Source organism: Eptatretus burgeri, chromosome 16 (genome assembly GCF_056783735.1).
Source record: "Eptatretus burgeri isolate ZD-2024b chromosome 16, Ebu_testis_v1, whole genome shotgun sequence".
Taxonomy (NCBI): domain Eukaryota; kingdom Metazoa; phylum Chordata; class Myxini; order Myxiniformes; family Myxinidae; genus Eptatretus; species Eptatretus burgeri.
This window is the reverse complement of record NC_140976.1, coordinates 8770930-8790993: the sequence shown is the minus strand read 5'-3', so window position 1 is coordinate 8790993 and position 20064 is coordinate 8770930. Positions and strand designations below refer to the sequence as shown.

Genomic DNA, 20064 nt, shown 5'->3' with positions numbered 1-20064 from the left:
ATACACTCCAATTAAATCCACCCCAAGGAATGATCTTGAGACCTGAACTGATCATTACAAATGGTCCTGCAGGGAAGTACAGACACGACGAGGAATATTTTACAGGATTCAGGAGAGATTTTAATTTTGGTTTTCACTTTGCAGGTTCAGAAGAAAAACACACAAAATTATTTCCTGGTTGGACCCTTTGTGTCCTCCTTCCTGTGATGTTACTTCTCTTGGTGGTCGTTGTGTGTTACCACAAGAAAACTGACAAGTAAGTTGTTTTGATTGTTTTCTGATCCTTTTGTTTTCTCATTTAACAGTGACAGTGCGTTTGGTCTTTTAGAAACGAAATAATTAATTGTGGATCTTGTTTTGGAAATAAAACAAAAAGACAATTAAATATGAAACACAAAGTGAGTGAATTATAAAATAATAACTCCTCATACTCCAACTTCCTGCAGCTGTTTCTCTTTGGATAATCCTTAGGTGGTTTTGTGGTTTTTTTTTTCTCATTTCCTGACACCACACCACATCTGCCTTGGCTAACTTCCACACTAGATCTGTCTTGTTTTATTGTCAGGTTGTTTGTTGTTATAGCCAGGTCAGGCCAGATCAAAACTGTGACTTTCTACAGGAACAAGGTAAACCTGTACTAACCTGTTTCATGGTCAGGTAGTCGGTGACTAAACTGTCTCACCCACCATACTTCCTTGTGAGGAGGGTATATGGATATGGACACCCAAAAACAAAACCTGCCAAAGGGTGGAGGAGCTCCTTGTGAGCCAATGGGCATCCATATATGGTGCCCAACTGTGTCTGCAGATGTCAATGTGCAGTGGGGGTACCTCTTTCGAGGAAGTTGGTGGCAAGATTTGCACTCTGGCCACTTCAAAAAAATTCATTCTGCAAAACCCACAAAACACACAAACAGAATTATGAAAAACCCACTCCATGAAAGTACCTTGTATACAGCTGTCCTTCACAGGGCAGCTCACCGGATGGCGGGATGGGGGCAAAGCGTTAGGGACCCGAGGGGGAGGTAATGTCCCCTAGATGGCGGTGTCCTCGTGTTAAATTAAGGTGGTCCCTTCGAGTGGGTGCCTGGAATGTCCTCACTCTAAGAGAGAATGATCACCTGTCTCAGCTGTCATTTGAGCTTCAGCACTTGAACATCAGTATTACAGCACTCTCTGAGGTTTGGAGACCAGATAGTGGTGAGATCATGGCAGGTGCTTCCACCTACTACTGGTCTGGTCGCTTTGATGGTTACCACACCCAAGGAGTTGCTGTAGCTGTGTCAAAATAAGCTGACTCCCATGATAATTGAAGTAACACCGATCAATGAGCGCATTATTGGACTGAGGATTCATCACTCCTTGGGTGTCATTTCCCTGGTCTCTGCATATGTTCTGCATATGTTCTCATATCACTGTGAAGGACGCATTTTTTTTTTTTTTTTTTTTGTATACCTTGGTCGAGGCTCGTATGAGAGCTAACACACAACTCACAGCAAGGAGGCATGAGACAAGAGGGGCGGGAGTGGAAGGGACAAAACAGTGGGGAACAGACACATTAGGTGAACTGTGGAAGGGAGAGGGATGGGGATGGGACGGGGAACATGGCGAAGAGAAGATGGACATTACAGGGACTTTCAGGAAGGAAAGCAGGAGAATTGAAGGAAGTGGGCTTGGGTGGATTATCGGGGGTAGAAAAGATCGAGGATTTGGATGGGGGAAGATAAGAGGTGGTGGTGAACAGCTGTTTTGAAAGCCTGGAGGGAAGAATGGGAAAGAATAGAGTGAGGAAGTTTATTCCAAAGGCGGGAAAAAAGAGGAATGAAAGAGTGAAGATGAGCAGTGATTCGTGATTTTGGTAGTTTTACCAGAAGGGGGTTGTTGGCGGACGCAGCATTTTATGCTGCGCTCGAGTCTGTGGTTGGTCAGTGCCCCAGGCGAGAGACTCTTCTCATCATACAATTTCATTGCATCAACTGGCACTCATAGGGATGGTTAAGAGGCATGTGTTGGTCCCGATGGGTCTTGAACCATGAACCAGAATAGCAATAAGTTCCTTGACTTTGCTAGATGTCATGGACATAGGGTGGCTGATGCATGGTTTCAGCGCCCACAGTCTCATCGCTGGACTGGGTATTCCAGCACTGGTGGTGTGGCAAAGGAGATTGAACATGTGCTCGTTGATGGTCACTGGAGGATACTCCAGAAATGCAGGGTATGCCAGAGTGCTCAGTTCCTCAATACTGATGACAGGCTAGTTGTGGAAACTCTAAAGTTGCATCTCAAATCCAAAAGAATGGTAGCATCCCAGCCTAGGCTAGATGTTGGCAGGCTCAAGGATGAGAGGTTATCTGAGGAGTATGTGAACAAGTTGAGTGCGTATCTGGGGGTCTGGGTGTTTCAGGGGATCCTGAAGAGTTGTGGAGTGAGTTCACGACTACCATCGTTGATGTTCCTGGTGGTTGTCTTGGAACCGGCAATCAGTCGATGAGGAACCAGGTGACACTGGATGCCATTGACCACAGTTGCAGGGCCAGGCTTAATGGCAGAACTGAGCTGTTCAGGCAGCTGAGGCGTAAAACTGTATGTTCATTGAGGGCGAACAAGGAGGATCAGTACCAAATCTGTGAAAGGAATCTGTGAGGGGGTAGGGTATCACATGTGGTCAAGTGATTCTCATCCTGTTTACAGGGGAATTTATGCATTGCGTTCCTCCAAGCCTGCCCCTCGATATACTACAGTTAGAGCAGAGGATGGTGAGCTCTTTTACAGAGGAGTCTGAAGTGTCGGGTTTTACACCAAGAGGTCAACGTTGACTGTATCTTTGCTCCTCGGGTCCTCACTGAATGCAGATGGCAGCTTCAACAGGGGCTGCTCACAGCCTCTGACGATCTCCGCAAAGCGTTAAATTCAGTTTCTCGGTGTTCGTTGGGTGCCACTAAAACTGATCAATCTCATCTCTGAACTTTACTCTGGTACTGATAATGCTGTGATATGTGGTGTTTCCTTCTCCAACTTATTTGCAGTTGTTACTGCAGTTCATCAGGGGTGTATACTGGCCCCCACACTTTTCCGTGCCTGTCTGGACTGGATTATTGGGAGGATGTCAGAGAGATCAGGCTGCAGTGCATCGTTTTGGAGTCTCAAGATCTCGGACTTTTATTTTGCAGATGATGCAGTCATGTTTGCGGAGACTCTGGATATCGTTTTGGGGGCCCTCAGGGCATGGAATGACGAGTCAGAGCCGCTGGGATTATGGGTTTCCCTGATCAAAACCAAGATCCAGGCTTTCAATGACATCTTGGATGCTGATATCTTTTCTGTTCATGTTTGTGGTGAGGATGTTGATGTCACGGAGAGATTCACTTACCTTGGCAGTGATATTCCTGTCTTTGCTGGCTGTGAGCCAGACATCAATAGACGTCTGGGTCGGGCCTGGGGAGTCATGGATTCACTGGATAATGGGGTGTGGCGCTGCCGGTACCTGTGCAGGAGGATGAAAGTCAGAGTTTTCAGGTCCTTTGTGCTTCGAGTCTTGCTCTACGAATGTGAGACTTAAACTCTGACCAAAGATCTGAGATGGAGACTTAATTCCTTTGGTACCAGGTCTCTTCAGAGAAGCCTTGGCTATCGCTCATCGGATTTTGTGTCCAACGATTGGTTGCTGAGAGAGACACAAATGAAATTTGTTACCTGCATAGTCTGTGAGTGTTAGCTGCGGCTGTATGGCTCATTTTCCTGATGCTGATCCCACTCAGCAGATTCTCTCAGCGAGGGAGCCTCATGAGTGGAGGAAGCCAATTGGTCAACCACGTGCCTCGTGGTTGCAGCAGGGTGATTGGCATCTCAAGGAGATGGGGATGGGCCAGGCATCTGCCTGGGGGATGGCCAGATGGAGGCCCCTGGAGTACTGGTGGAAAGTGGACGCAGCGACGCGCTGTTCCGGCGCATGCTCCCATACCTGACCTGACCTGACCTGACCTTTCCAATACATTCTCTCTCTCTCTCTCTCTCTCTCTCTCTCTCTCTCTCTCTCTCTCTCTCTCTCTCTCTCTCTCTCTCTCTCTCTCTCTCTCTCTCTCTCTATCTATCTATCTATCTATCTCTCTCTATATCTCTCTCTAGCTCTCTCTAGCTCTCTATATCTCTCTATATCTCTCTATATCTCTCTCTCTATCTATCTATCTATCTATCTCTGGACATATCCGGACAGTGATTATGTCCAGACAGGAGTTTGTCTCTGGACGGCTTTGCTACGGACACGCCCGGGTGGTGTTTGTCTCTGGGTGGTATTTATTGTATAGTATGACCGGTGGAAAATGGATTTCAGCCATTATTTGGGGGGTGGTGGATGGGGTCGAAGTAAAGTTGTATCATATAGCATCACCTGGTGGGATTGGGGTTATCTCAAGTTATTAATCATAAAACTGATGAAATTAACCTGTTCTTAAGGATGGGTTCTTTGCCTGTAAATAATAATAATAAAAATTAATTCACTGAAATTATTTTTGTTTTTCTCACTTTAATATTCCTATATTTCAGATACCCCAAACATCAGACGGTTGTGAATTGCATGGAATCGCTGGACAATCAGGAAATGACTGTGAAACTTCATGAAAATGGAAGTGGAGAGATCAACAAACCCATATTAATAACTTCAAAAAACAAATATCTTATTTAGAAGAAAATAAACGAAGCAAATTATCCAAAACCAACATCCATACATCTGATGGACAATCTGTACAGCAGGTACTTTGGACAGTACAGAAACAAGAATATAATAGTGATGAACTTATGGACAATGCAGAGACCTCGTTCAGCACTTGTCCCTTCATTCTCATGAAAATTCTGTTTTTATTACCTTCGCATTCTGCGAAAGGTTATGTTTTGGTCGCTGTGTATTTATTTATTTGTGAATATGTGTGTTTGTTATTCGCATAACTCAGAAAGTATAAAACCGAATTGCATGAAAATTGGTGGGATGATTCGTGATTATCCAAGGACGATTTGATTAGATTTTGGGAGCGATCGGGTCAAAGGTCAAGGTCATGAAAAAGTCAAAAACAAACTTTTGAGCATAACTTCCTTCATAAGACAGCTATCGACATGCAACTAACGCCATATTGTTACATGACGAAATACCTTTCGGGTACGTGTTGTCAGATTTGACGTGACGTCATCAGAAGTGCGTCAAAATGACGTCACAAGATGACGTAAATTTTCAATTTTCGACCTCATCAGTTTTGATCATACCGTTTTGTAGGACTTACCTTAAGGACATCACACACCAAATTTGACGTCGTTCGGACTGACCGTTATGACGTCATTGACGTTTGAACATAACGTTTTTCAATTGTGGCTAAAATGTCCTGATATTTTATATTCAAATATCTATGTAATTTGCAAAGGAAATTGTCCCAAATCCAGGCATTACGATCAGTACCAAAATATCTGCTTATTTATGAACAGGTTTTGCAAATTTACTGTATGGTCAAGGTCAAGGTCACACTCAAGGTCAAAATATACTTGTAGGCATAGCTTCAGATCTAATAGAGCTATTGACATGAAACCAATGTTAAAATGTTCCGTGAAATAAGAGCTTTCAGGATGGTAGTCCGCGATTGGTAGTGACGTCATTGTAAGTGCGTCAAAATGACGTCACAAGATGACGTCATTTTTAAACTTTCGATTTTTTTCAGTGTTTATCATTCCATTTTGTTGGACTGCCCTCAATGACGTCTAACACCAAATTTGACGTCCATCGGACTGATGGTTGTGACGTCATGGACGTTTTTAAATGACGTTTTTCAAATGTTCCCGGAAAAAAGTAGCGGCGGCGAAGGTATGCGCTCTAACGAGTGCCCGTTCTAGTTCATTACCTGTTTTGGGACCTGAATGTAAAGTTTATTGATAAGGGAAAGTTATGTTGTCTTCCTGGAAAACCTGTACATATTCATATGGGTATAACGTGTGTGTAGAGAGAGTGTGACAATTTCTTAGAGATAAGATAATCATATTTTTTAATGGATTTTTCTCTCCTTTTTTTTTTTTACAATACAATACAATATAAATACATATAAACAATATAAACAATATAAACAATATAATACAATATAAACAATATAAACTTATATAAACTACAATATAATACAATATAAACTTCTGAACTTACTGGAATATACAACGATGAGACAAACACAAGACGTGTTGTTCTCACATCATACACAGGTGTGTTTTTAAGTCCTCTCCACTGGTTGAGCTCCTATTCTTCCCTCAACCACCCCCCTCTCTAATCCCACAATCTCCTCCATGACACATGATCTTCTCTCCTGGTCAAACTCCCAAAATACAGGCTTTCCACACACGTCAACTCTGGACATCCCGCCTTGTGGAAATATCCTTTGTTGGGAATGCTTTGCAAAGCTAACTTTTTATTCACACACATATACAGGGGTGTTCCAATGAAAGGTTAACTGCTTCAATGACCTTTGTCCTTTTAGTCATTGCCTTAATTTTTTTTATTTTTTTTTGCAGGAGTGATCAATGACCTTTGGAGAAGTCATTCAAGCATAACCAAAGTATTCTACGCAACAAAGAGTAAACATTGTCACGTGGTATTTTGAGACTAAATCAATTGTTTCCATCTAGCTGAGTTTCTGTACTGAATATGGAGTGCATCCCAGAAACAAGCCAAGCAAGTCAGCCATTTGGAAACTTGTGAAAAAGTTCAAAAGTGAAGGGACGATTCTCAACATTAACAAGGGAAGGTCCAGTCACCCAAGAAGTGTACGGTGTGAAGGAAACATGGAACGAGTTTGTGAATCAGTCACGCAAAGTCCAGAGAAATCACATCAACAAAGATCAGAAGAATAATGAAACAAGATTTAAACATCTTTCCTTACCATATCACAACAGGCCATAAATTGACCAATGGGGATAAAGCAGCACAAGTCGCTATGTGTGAGATGCTGCCACAGAATATGGAGGCAAACCCAAACTGGATTCGCAATGTGTGGTTCAGTAACGAGGCACACTTTCACATCAATGGTGCTGTCAATTCACACAACAACATTTTCTGGGGAAGTCAACGCACAGATGAGGTTGAAGACAAGTCACTTAAGTGTTGGAAAGTCACTGCTTTTTGTGGCTGTCAGCTTCAGAGGTGTGTTTGGGCCTATTCGTTTGAAGACAAAAACGGAAGAACGGTTACCATAAATCAAGAACGATACCGTTCGATTGTCAATGCATTTTACGAAGACTTGAAGCAATCGATGAGCACTGCAGCCCTCTGGCGACAGTGGTTCATCCAATACTGTGCTACCCCGCATACAGCCAACAAAACAATTGCCTTTTTGCGTCAAAAATTCAGACGAGTTCCCAATTTGTGGATGGAAAATGAATGGTTTCCACACAGCCCCGACCTCAATCTGCTGGATTTTTTTTTTCCTCTGGGGAGCTTGTAAGGATAACGTCTACAAGGAACACCCCAGATCTGAACCTGATCTGAAGGCAGCAGTTGAGGCCTATGTGCAGACAGTAACCATTAAAACTTTCACAAACGTCATTGAAAACTTCGCAATTCATGTGAATGCGTGTTGTGTGTGTGGGGGTGCTCACATCGAACACCTCAACTATAAGCACATTAAGGCATAATGAGTTTCATTTCTCCATGATTTCGTTTTCATTTTCTGAGTTATTTTTTTGATTTATTACTCAATGTTTGGTTAATAACATTTTGAACTGGTTAATCTTTTATTGACACACCCTGAACATCGAAAGAATGCAATGGCTAATTTCAGTACAAAATTATCAATTTGTGTGGGTGACAAGAGAAGTCCAAACAAATAGGAAACTAGAATGACAATTGGTGGATGTAGCGTATACCTCCACGAGACTGAAGAATTTACATTTTGTATCCCACTGATAGGCCAGATCTGGATCTGGACCTGAAACAAAATCTCATCCATTCATCCTTGTCACACTCCTCATCTGTCCACTAAGTTTTTTGTCCGAATCCATCCATAAGTTTTTGAGATATCGTGCTGTATATCATTTTTGGCCCCATCACTTCTTTCACTTTTTCTGTCCATTTTCTTTTCTACCACTTCCTATATCTCTTTCTTGTCTCTGTGGGGGAAAAATTTATATTAATGTATTTTAAATTGTAACAAATGGAGTTTCAGAAAATGTAACTTTTATGCTGCAAATTGAATTGGCTGTCATTTCTGGCCAAAAGACTTTTGCCCTAAATGATAAGAAATGTGTTGTTCTGGAGCAGAGTGACCGAGCTGATAAATGAACCTTTGCTTAGAAAATGTACGAAGTGACTTTTTGTCTAAAGGACACGTCTACAGTCTGGGTGAATATCCCCCAACCTCTCTCTCATGGAAGTATAAAATGTTTTGAAAGACACATTTTCTTAGTACGAGCACGTGAGGAAGTATAGTTTCTCAGTGGCTCGTACTCCTTGGAACTGACCAAGTACCAAGTTAGAATAAAACTCTCTGATGTAATGTAGAAGTGAATTGAATCGGGTTGGTCTAACTGTTAACTAAAATAAGAATAAATGAAATAGAACCAAATAATATTGCAATCAAATGGGGATTCTTAAGTTCATTGTACAAAGGTGAGAAGTGTATGGTGGATAATTAGGAAATAAATTGTTTCACAAGGAAGGACTTGTGTGGACATCAGTTTTATCAGTGTCGATAGGGTTTTTTGTAGGGTTTTATAATCAAATCGGACAAACGTTAAACTCTGTCTGAAGTCAAATAGGATTCCACAATCGACCAGTTAGAATCCTTCAGGAGGACAACGATCACAACAAGGTGGGTTTAAAAAATCCACATCAGTTGGTGCCGTGACTCAGATTCGAACCGACGTTGGTGCGGTGCTCGTGACCGGAGGTGCTTAATCTGCCGGAGGCAGTGCCTGGAGGAACGACAAGTGCTTGAACGAAGGTAAGGGAGAGCGCTCTCAGCAGGTAACGCATTTCGAACAAAGAAAAGTTCATTGTCAGATAATTTTATTGAGAGAAAGAAGAGGATCTGGCGGAGAGAGTCCGTTTTAAAGTAAACAATAAGTACTGTAGTTGTTTTAGAAAAGTGCTGGAGAAGAAGAGGAGTCAGATGACAAGAAGAGGCTCGTTGAGGAGCCAGATGCGTAATTAAATAGGCATGATGAAGCGACATGCCACATGTTTGCATGATACGGACCGGCTATGAGAGAGATGGCCGAGGACATGGCTGAGACGCCGAGATAGGGTTAAAATAGATAAACATTATAAGGTACCTGTTTGTAAGAGTTTTAAGAGTTACTTTTTGTTCATTGAACTCACTGGAAGTTTGTTGGCAGTGAGGTTGTTATATTATATTGTGTGGAGGTTTTACGGATTTGTGAATGCAATGATTTGCACGAAACGTTTTGTAGAGTGCAGGAGACGATTAACCAGCTGGGAGCGTGGTTGGTGATTTGCACGTGTTACTGAGAGTAAAAATGAAACTTGTGCGAGTCCAATATTCACTGCAATGAAACGTGTTCTGTTGGGATTTTGACGATATTTTAACTCGTGCTGAGTTGAGCTGTGGGTCTGTTTGAAATGGCATGTTATACATTCTTGGCGTTGTATTTCCACGCGAAGGTCGCACACTACACTGTGTGAGACCCCCTCCACTCGATCTGTGGGGGGTGGCATATATCTTTACACTGAGTCTTTGTTCGAGCCTTTGCTTTAGGTGTGAAATTTGATTCATATGCAGATTCAAGAGGATGAGATAGAAATGTGATTGGTATTTGTCACGTGATCACACGCGAGTCTACGAGATGCAATGCTGTTTAGTGTATGTGTTGAAGCCATGACAGAGTAATGCTAAACTGTGGGTTTTGCCTGTCAGAGTTTTTTTCCTTTTTCTTCCCACTGGATGTGGAGAGAACTTCCTGTTCCTTGTCCCTTGGTGTTTGTGGCGCACCCTCTGGACTGAATCTGTTTAAAGTGAAGTCCATTGAGGAAAAAGTGTTGAAGTTTTATTTTCCAACCATCGGGATTTTGAATAAATTGTGAAATAACAATTGTGAATGTGGATATACTGTATATGATTTAAATGTAGAAACGTGATTTGGAATGATTTTAATGATTTGATGATGTTTAGCACGTGGGGCAATTCACAGATAATAGATAATTCCCTCGGATGGACGTTGAAATATTGTTTTATTTGTCTGCGAATGTTGAGGTTACCTGAACTTGTGCTGGGAAGGCAATGGCAAACAACCCAGTGTAACCCTTTGATCGATTCAGTCAAGGTAAATTCATGATTTAATTGGATAGATGCTGAAGATTTAATTTTTCATTTATGGATTTTAAAAGGAAATATTTTATTGTTTTGACCAAAAGTTGTTTAAGAGAGTTTGGATGTTTATTAGTCTGAAGTTTAAGATGCTTTTCTAAGACTGGGATAAAGATTGTGGAGGGTGAAGCTGCATGTTTAGACAGAGTGTTTGAGCTGCAATATAAATGATATTTGACAAGTGATTTGACAATTTTTGTAAAACTGTTTAAAATGATTTATTTGTTTTGATAAAAGAAAATGGATTCGTAATTGAGAAGGTCGGAGGAAGTGATAGATGGTTTGTGTATGTGAATTGGAAAAATGGCAGCATGTTTGCTGTTTTGGTGAGAGAGAAGTGGACAGATGGAGAAATGTCAGAGATTTAAAATGTCGATGGAAATAGCAAATGAGATGGATGTTTTGAGTATACGTACAACTGGGATTTCTGTATATTTTAGCAATGTGTTTTGGGAAATAACAAGGAAAGGGATTAAAATATTGATATGACATGTAATGCAAGTTAAATGCTTCCATAAGAATCTTTGTTAGTCTTGTAGAACTACATGTGCCCATGACGTTTATTGATTGGTGTTTAATTGATGCTTTGTTTGTTTCGGAGTGTTGAAAGCAGTCTTTGAAGCAATGTACGATTTCATCTAAATGAAGTTTCCACACAAAGATTGGACGATGGGAGAAGCCAGATTTGGGTGATTGAGCATTCAACACATGATTATCCCTCCCCTTCCTGAGGAGATAAGGTGGAGCAATGTGGGAAAAGAAAGAAAAAACCCACTGAGGAGAAGGTTGAGCAAAGTCTTAACGTCGGCATTGTGTGGTGCCTGCATGGAGGAATGTTCTCAGCCACACTCTCGATTGCCGCTCTGCAAATACATCATGAACTTGCTGTGGTCACTTCAATGTACGACAGGCCTGGAGTTCCACACTGCGCTCCTTCAACCCAGTGTCCGGCCCAAACTTGTACTTGCCCACATCTACCTTCTCCTCAGCTCAAGGAGTGCTTCGATTGTGTTTCCCGTTGGGTGCCACTCTATCCACACCCTGACCTGTTTATCTTCTGACTTCGGGTAGCATGTTTCCAATGTGTGACACATGCTGATGAACAGGCCATAAATTAAATGGAAACTCACTCATTTTCTGATATGAGCACACGCTGCCATTGTTGATTGAACTTGAATAATGGAAATCTTTTATCCTTCAGGAATGGGACATGGTAATCATGTGTAAGAAAAATTATTCAAATTTTCCTTAAAAAAAAAAACGGGGGAGTGTGGGGGAAAAATTTATATTAATGTATTTTAAATTGTAACAAATGGAGTTTCAGAAATGTAACTTTTATGCTGCAAATTGAATTGGCTGTCATTTCTGGCCAAAAGACTTTTGCCCTAAATGATAAATGTGTTGTTCTGGAGCAGAGTGACCGAGCTGATAAATGAACCTTTGCTTAGAAAATGTACGAAGTGACTTTTTGTCTAAAGGACACGTCTACAGTCTGGGTGAATATCCCCCAACCTCTCTCTCATGGAAGTATAAAATGTTTTGAAAGACACATTTTCTTAGTACGAGCACGTGAGGAAGTATAGTTTCTCAGTGGCTCGTACTCCTTGGAACTGACCAAGTACCAAGTTAGAATAAAACTCTGATGTAATGTAGAAGTGAATTGAATCGGGTTGGTCTAACTGTTAACTAAAATAAGAATAAATGAAATAGAACCAAATAATATTGCAATCAAATGGGGATTCTTAAGTTCATTGTACAAAGGTGAGAAGTGTATGGTGGATAATTAGGAAATAAATTGTTTCACAAGGAAGGACTTGTGTGGACATCAGTTTTATCAGTGTCGATAGGGTTTTTTGTAGGGTTTTATAATCAAATCGGACAAACGTTAAACTCTGTCTGAAGTCAAATAGGATTCCACAATCGACCAGTTAGAATCCTTCAGGAGGACAACAATCACAACAAGGTGGGTTTAAAAAATCCACATCATTTTCTTTTCTACCACTTCCTATATCTCTTTCTTGTCTCCTTTCTCCTCTCCACTGCTGTTTTGCACAATATAAACCCTCTTTCCTGTTCTTGTTTTATTAAGATTGAACTATTTACAACTTGTTAAATTATCACCTGAAACATCTCGAGAAATGAGACATCTTGAATCCTGAATATTGAAAATGTCCCAGTCGAGCCACCGATTGTAAAATTAGGATTGTGTTTGTGGATTAGAATTAGAATTAATTTATGCACCAATGATGCTTTATTTAATAAGGTTCAAGTTTAAGAGTTTTTATTCATTATTAATATGTTGAAACATTAATGTTGTATTGCTGATTGGTTTGCCCTTTTAAAATTTATCTGGAGGATTGCTATATATTGTTGCGGCCTGGGGTTTGAGGTTCACCACAAGGGGAAGCACTCAAGTTCCTCCTGAACACACAGTCCTGAAACCACCAGCCACGGATAATTCCATGGCTCAGCAGGTTGCTAATCAACCACGAATGCCGATTGGTACAACCAATGCTGGCAGGGTCTCACTACTTCGCTTGGTTACCTTACCTTTGGACGACGATATTAAGGGTGGCTCATGCCCTCAATGTGTGGTCTTAATCTTACCTGATCAGGTGCAGCTGAGTGGAGCTGGCAAGTGTGTACTGGCGAACAGAGCAAATCACGTGGGATAAAACTTCCCGACTGACACTACGTGCGGACTTTGCTGGACTGATGGAGGAAAAGACATGATGAACTGGGTACATTTATAATGCAAGCAATTTATTACAGCAAGAGTGAAGAAAGGTTTGTGCACAATAAGCAGGTGATTTATCACACAGAAAATGTGTACAGCAGGGGAAAGCAAGGATTGGTGAGGTGCAGCAAAAGAAACACAATTATTTACAAACACAAGAGACAGTGCAGTTACCCCGATCCTAAAACTTCTGCAATCTTAATTCTGCAAACAAAACAAGCACTGTCAGAATCATTCCCTGAGAAAATTAGAAAGTCCAGAGGGAGCTTTTAAAGGGAGTGGTGGCCGTTGGTGGTGGTGACTGTGGTTGACGCATTTGTATCGGTATCGTAGCTGTGAGTTATGGCATGTTGGTTCGTGGTGGTTGTGGGTGTTGATGGTGAAGGGAAGTGAGCTTGGTTGTGCTCCAATGGTGTGGTGATTATTTTTATGGAGGAATCTTGATGGTGTATGAAATGTTGCAACATTGGGGTTCGAATCTGGTGCAGCTTGAGGTGTAACATTAGCATTTTGGTATTGTTTAAACTGTTTGGAGAAATTTGTAACAATGTTATCAAAGTTCTTGTTTCAAAAATGGACGTTCTCCAGCCAAGGTGTGATCTGCAGCTCGGCAACTCGAATGACGCTGTGGAGGAAATAATAATAATAATGTATTCTAAATTGTAATTGTGCTGGTGTTTTATAAAAAGTAAGTTTTATGCTATAAGTCGAATTGGCTGTCAGTGCCCCTTTTCCTTTTGGCCAAGAGTCTTTTGCCATAAATGTTGATAAAAAATGTGTTGTTGTGGAGTGATGTGACCTGGGCTGATAACAGCCAACTCTTGCCATGAATTATGTCATTTGCTTTTTCACCTATAAGACACGTATTTCATTTTGGAGTTCTTTGTTTAAGGCTTAACAGCCCCCACCACTCTCCCATGAAAAGCATTTAAATACCAGAAATTGTAATCTTGTTTCAGTGTAAGCGCGTGTGATGTATACCATATCAGTGGGTTGTACTCCTTGGGACTGACCAAGTACCAAGTAATAATAAAACTCTCTGATGTAATGTACTTCCACGTTGTGGAAGTGAATTAAATCGGGTTGGTTTAACGGTTAACTAAAAAGTAAGAACAAAGAAAATAGAACCAAATAATATTGCAACAACTGGGGGTTCTCAAGTTCATTGTGTGAAGTGTACGGGGGTGAGATATAAACTGGTGGATAACATTAGAAATAAATTGTTCTCAAAGAAAAGAACTGTTTGTGGATATTGATTTATCGGTGTCTGTGATTTTATAACAGGATTTTAAAACCGAATCGTTCAGACGTTAAACCCTGCAAGTTAAATAAGATTCCACAACAACGCAAGAATTCTACGATCACTACGAGGTTCAAGGAGAAAAATCCACATCAGTTGATGCCGTGACCAGAGGTGCTTAATCTGCTCGAGGCAGTGCCAGGAGGAACAAGTGCTTGAGCAAAGGTAAGCAGAGAGCGTTCTTCGAGGGTGGCCTGTCTTAACAGGTAATGCATTTCGAACAAAAGAAAGTACATGTCAGAGAATTTTATTTATAGAAAGAAGAGTAATTAAAGTAAACGATAAGTGTATATATAGTTGTTTTAGCAAAGTTTTGGAGGAAGAGAGGAGTCAGATAGATGGCACAGTGCAAGAAGAGGCTCGACGAGGAGCCAGAGTAGTACCGCGCAGAGGACGCGCCGGCTGAAAGAGGCCGATATAGGGTTAGAAAGGACAATGATTAAGTGGAAAATAGATACATATTATAAGTTACCTGTTTGTAAGAGTTATAAGAGTTACCTGTTTGTTCATTGAACTCACTGGAAGATTGTTTGCAGTGAGGTTGTTGTATTATATTGTGTGGAGGTTTTACGGATTTGTAAATGCAATGATTTGCACGAAACGTTTTGTAGGGTGCAGGAGACGATTGACCGGCAGGGAGCATGGCTGGTGAATTGCATTGAGGTGTGTGTGTGTGTGTGTGTGTGTGTGTGTGTGTGTGTGTGTGTGTGTGTGTGTGTGTGTGTGTGTGTGTGTGTGTGTGTGTGTGTGTGTGTGTGTGTGTGTGTGTGTGTGTGTGTGTGTGTGTGTGTGTGAATTCAATCGGTGGGGGTCTGAATTGGAAACGATTGTGAGCTCGATAAGGAATTAAAGATTACTGGACGATGTGATCCATGAATGTCTTGTTAGAAATAATAATATTGCAGCACATAAAGCGTGAAGAGAGATGGACATTCATAAAATAATATGAAGTAATTAAAACCACCTTGGCAAGACAGTCTGGGGACGGACTCGTGCTGAGTTAAGCTCTGGGAGACAAATGGATTAAGGCTCGGATTTTCTCACTGTTTGATAACTTTGTATGCATTTTTGGCTTTGTGTTTATAACGCGAACGTCGCGAGCTTGCACTGTGCGGGCCGGCCCCCTCCACTGGATCTGTTGGGGGTGGCATGTTCTCTCCATTGAGTCTGTGTTTGAGTCTTAGCTTTAGCTGTGGAATTCGATTCATATGCAGATTCAGGAGGGTGGGGGCTATTGTGTCGAAGTGCGCATGCCGTTGGCAATGAAGGTAGAGAAACGTTTCCGAAATTCGATTTGATTTGTACTTTAAAATGATATAGAAATGTGATTGATTTGGAATGATTTTTAAAATGATTTGATGATGTTTAGCACATGGGGCGATTCACAGATAATAGATGATGCCCTCGGATGGACGTTGAACTCGGCGTGCCGTTTTTATTCGTCTGTGAATGTTAAAGTTGCCTGAACTAGTGCTGGGAAGGCAATGGCAAACAACCCAGTGTAACCCTTTGATCGATTCACTCAAGGTAAATTCATAAGATTTAATTGGATAGACGCTGAAGATTTTATTTTTTTGATGTATTGATTTTAAAAGAAATATTTTATTGTGACTGTTAAAATAATAATAAAAGTCCATAAAGCTGTTTAAGCAAGATTTGACAAATGATTTGACAATATTTGTACAACTGTTTAAACTTTATTTATTTGTTTTGATAAAGGAAATGGATTCATATTGAGAAGGTCAGAGGAAGGGATATATGGTTTGTGTATGTGAGTTGGGAAATGGCAGCATATTGCTGTTTTGGTGAGAGAGAAGTGGATAGATGGAAAATGTCAGAGATGTAAAATGTCGATGGAATTCAGTGTTGATGATAAACATTGGTCAAACAAAGAAATGGATGCGACTTTTGTTTAATTACTCCTGTGAATTAATGTAAGAATGTGAAACTTAGCTTTGAATTATTATGGGAATTTATTTTGTGAATTATGATAACCTAGCACAGGTGTGTTTTGTTTTTGACCTGTATAGTAGTGATGGCGGTTGTGCGGTAACTGTGTTAGTTACTTTCAGACTAAGCTCATAAATAAAATAAATAAAAAAAGGAACTCATTGAGAATGAACCATCATGTTTCTCTTGGTTAAAATTGATATGAACTTTTGTTTTGAGATTACAAATTTGTTTTGCCGATATGAATGTTAAAATGGTAACTGTGCAAAATCAAATCAATTTGGATTCGGTTCTTGAAGAAGTAGATAACTTTCATATTTTTGTATACATGATGGAATATTTTTGTGAAAAGAATTATTGATTGCAAATTGGAACTCTGATAAAGACTGTTTGCTTTTACATGGAAATAGCAATTGAGATTAATATTTTGAGTGTACATACAAATGAGATTTCTGTATTTTTTAGCATATTGTTTTGGGAAAAAAAATAACAAGGAAAAGGATAAAATATTGATATGACATTTAATGCAAGATGAATACTTCTGTAAGAACCTTTGTCAGTCTTGTTGAAATACATGAGCCCATGACGTTTGCTGATTGATGTTTAATCGATGCTTAACCTTGATTTTGTTTGTTTCGGAGTGTTGAGAGCAGTTAAACCATGCAATGTATGATTTCGTCGAAATGAAGCTTGGAAAGAACTTCCACCAAAAGATTGGATGATGGGGAGAACCCAGATTTGGTGGATTGGGCATTCAACACATGATCATGATCATGAAACTACCCCCTTCCTGAGGAGATAAGATGAGCAATGTGAAAAAGAAAGAAAAGAGAAACCCACTGAGGGGAAGGTTGAGCAAAGTCTGAACATCGGCGTTGTGTGGTGCCTGCCTGGAGGAATGTCCTCAGCCACTCTCTCGATTGCTGCTCTGCAAATACAGTACACCCTAAATTTGCTGCGGTTGCTTCAATGCACGACGAAGGCCAAGAGGTCCACACGGCGAGTCCTCTGCAACATGTGTTCAATGGTGCAAATGGGGACTCCTTCTGCCATCGCAGCTGCATTCAACGTGCACAGCACATTTGGTGAATCAAACCTGATTGCACAAACTGCTGCTGCGAGGCCTCAGGCTCTGTTGGGGCTGGATCTCTGTTCACCTCTCGAGTCCTTTTTGTCTCCTTCAACCCAGTGTCAGGCCCAAGCTCGTACTTGCCAACATCTACCTTCTCCTCAGCTCAAGGAGTGCTTCGACAGTGTTTCCCGTTGGGTGCTGCGCTATCTACACCCTGACCTGTTTATCTTCTGACTTCGGGTAGCAAGTTTTCAATGTGTGACACATGCTGATGAACAGGCCATAAATTAAATGGAAATGCACTCACTTTCCTGATATGAGCACTCGCTGCCATTGGTGATTGAATTTGTGAAATGAATATCTTTCTCCTTCAGAAACGGGATATGGTAATCATGTGTAATATAATTATTCAAATTTTCCTTACAAGTAAAAATGGGGGACTGTGGTGGAAATAATTATATTAATGTATTCTAAATTGTAATTGTGCTGGTGTTTTATAAAAAGTAAGTTTTATGCTATAAGTCGAATTGGCTGTCAGTGCCCCTTTCCCTTTTGGCCAAGAGTCTTTTTCCCTAAATGTTGATAAAAAAAAATGTGTTGTTGTAGAGCGGTGTGACTTGGGCTGGTAACAACCAACTCTTGCCATGAATTATGTCAATTGCTTTTTCACATATAAGACATATTGCATTTTGGAGTTCTTTGTTTAAGGCTTAACAGCCCCCACCACTCTCCCATGAAAAGCATTTAAATACCAGAAATTGTAATCTTGTTTCAGTGCAAGCACGTGTGATGTATACCATCTCAGTGGCTTGTACTCCTTGGGACTGACCAAGTACCAAGTAATAATAAAAATCTCTGATGTAATGTACTTCCACGTTGTGGAAGTGAATTACATCGGGTTGGTTTAACGGTTAACTAAAAAGTAAGAATAAAGAAAATAGAACCAAATAATATTGCAACAACTGGGGGTTCTCAAGTTCATTGTGTGAAGTGTACGTGGGTGAGATATAAACTGGTGGATAACATTAGAAATAAATTGTTCTCAAAGAAAAGAACTGTTTGTGGATATTGATTTATCGGTGTTTGTGATTTTACAACAGGATTTTAAAACTGAATCGGCGAGACGTTAAACCCTGCAAGTTAAATAAGATTCCACAACAACGCAAGAATTCTACAACGATCACGACGAGGTTCAAGGAGAAAAATCCACATCAACGCCATGCCGACAACAACAGAGTGGAACTTTCATCATGGAGGGTTTGCACAGCTGAGAATCCGTGAAAGACTTTCAAAAGAATCACTCTGTGACGATAATGATAGCCATGCTACTCTTGTTTAATTACTCCTCTGAATTAATGTAGGAATGTGCAACTTAGCTTTGAATTCTTTGGGAATCTATTTTGTGAATGAAACTGTGAATTGTTTAGCAGATATGAATGTTAAAATGGTAACTGTGCAAAATTGAATCACTTTGGATTCGGTACTTGAAAGAAGTAGCTTACTTCTATATTTTTGTATAGATGATGGAATATTTTTGTGAAAAGAATTATTGATTGCAAATTGGAATCCTGAAAGAGACTGTTGCCCTTTCTACATCGAAATAGCAAATGAGATGAATGTTTTGAGTATACATACAACTGAGATTTCTGTATATTTTAGCATGTCATTTAGGGAAATAACAAGGAAATGGATAAAATATTAATATGACATATAATGCAAGTTGAATGCTTCTGCAAGAACCTTGTCAGTCTTGTTGAAATACATGAGCCCATGACATTTACTGATTGATGCTTAATCGATGTTAACCTTAATTTTGTTTGTTTCGGAGTATTGAGAGCAGTTGAACCATGCAATGTACGATTTCGTCTAATGAAGCTTTGGAAAGAACTTCCACCAAAAGATTGGACGATGGGGAGAACCCAGATTTGGGTGATTGGGCATTCAACACGTGATCATGAAACTACCCCCTTCCTGAGGAAATAAGATGAGCAATGTAAAAAAAAGGAAAAAAACCCACTGAGGAGAAGGTTGGACAAGTCAAACCACTGCAAAGCAAAGACTTAACATCATTGTTGTGTGGTGCCTGCCTGGAGGAATGTGCTCAACCACACTCGCGGATTGCTGCTCTGCAAATACATCGTGAACTAGCTGTGGTTGCTTCAATGCACGACGAAGGCCCTGAAGGTCCACATGGCGAGTCCACCGCAACATGTGTTCAATGGTGCGGGTGGAGGATCGTTCTGCCATCACGGCTGCATCCAACGTGCATAGCTCATTTTGTGAATCATACCTGATTGCAGAAACTGCTGCTACGAGGGCCCAAACTCTGTTGGGGTTGGATCTCTGTTTACCACTCGAGTCCTTTTAATCTCCTTCAACCCAGTGTCGGGCCCAAGCTCGTACCTGCCAAGATCTACCTTCTCTTCAGCTCAAGGAGTGCTTCGACTGTGTTACCCGCTGGGTGCTGATCTACACCCTGACCTGTTTATCTTCTGACTTCGGGTAGCATGTCTTTTCAATGTGTGACACATGCTGATGAACAGGCCATGAATTAAATGGAAACTAACTCCCCTGGCTGGGACACTATTGAAATGGTCGTTATCCAACATTCTTCTGATATGAGTACTCGCTGCCATTGTAGACTGAACTTGTGTAACAGATAT

General features: G+C 40.7%; 1 protein-coding gene across 9 annotated transcripts in view; it reads left to right on the top strand.

The window, feature by feature from the left end:
• The window catches only part of LOC147010453 (uncharacterized), a 102653-nt gene extending 84384 nt beyond the window's left edge, over nt 1-18269 (top strand). For 6 of the 9 annotated variants that reach the window (XM_085860129.1, XM_085860126.1, XM_085860127.1 and 3 more), the window contains 2 exons: nt 145-256; nt 4542-12152. In XM_085860129.1, the coding sequence (XP_085716255.1) occupies nt 145-256; nt 4542-4680 (251 nt within the window). In that variant the 3' untranslated portion in view covers nt 4681-12152. Of the gene's footprint in view, nt 1-144; nt 257-4541; nt 12153-14363 lie in introns of those variants that run through there. The other 3 variants (XR_015052491.1, XR_015052492.1, XM_085860130.1) reach the window with 3 other exon arrangements.
• Nucleotides 18270-20064: the final 1795 nt, after the last annotated feature.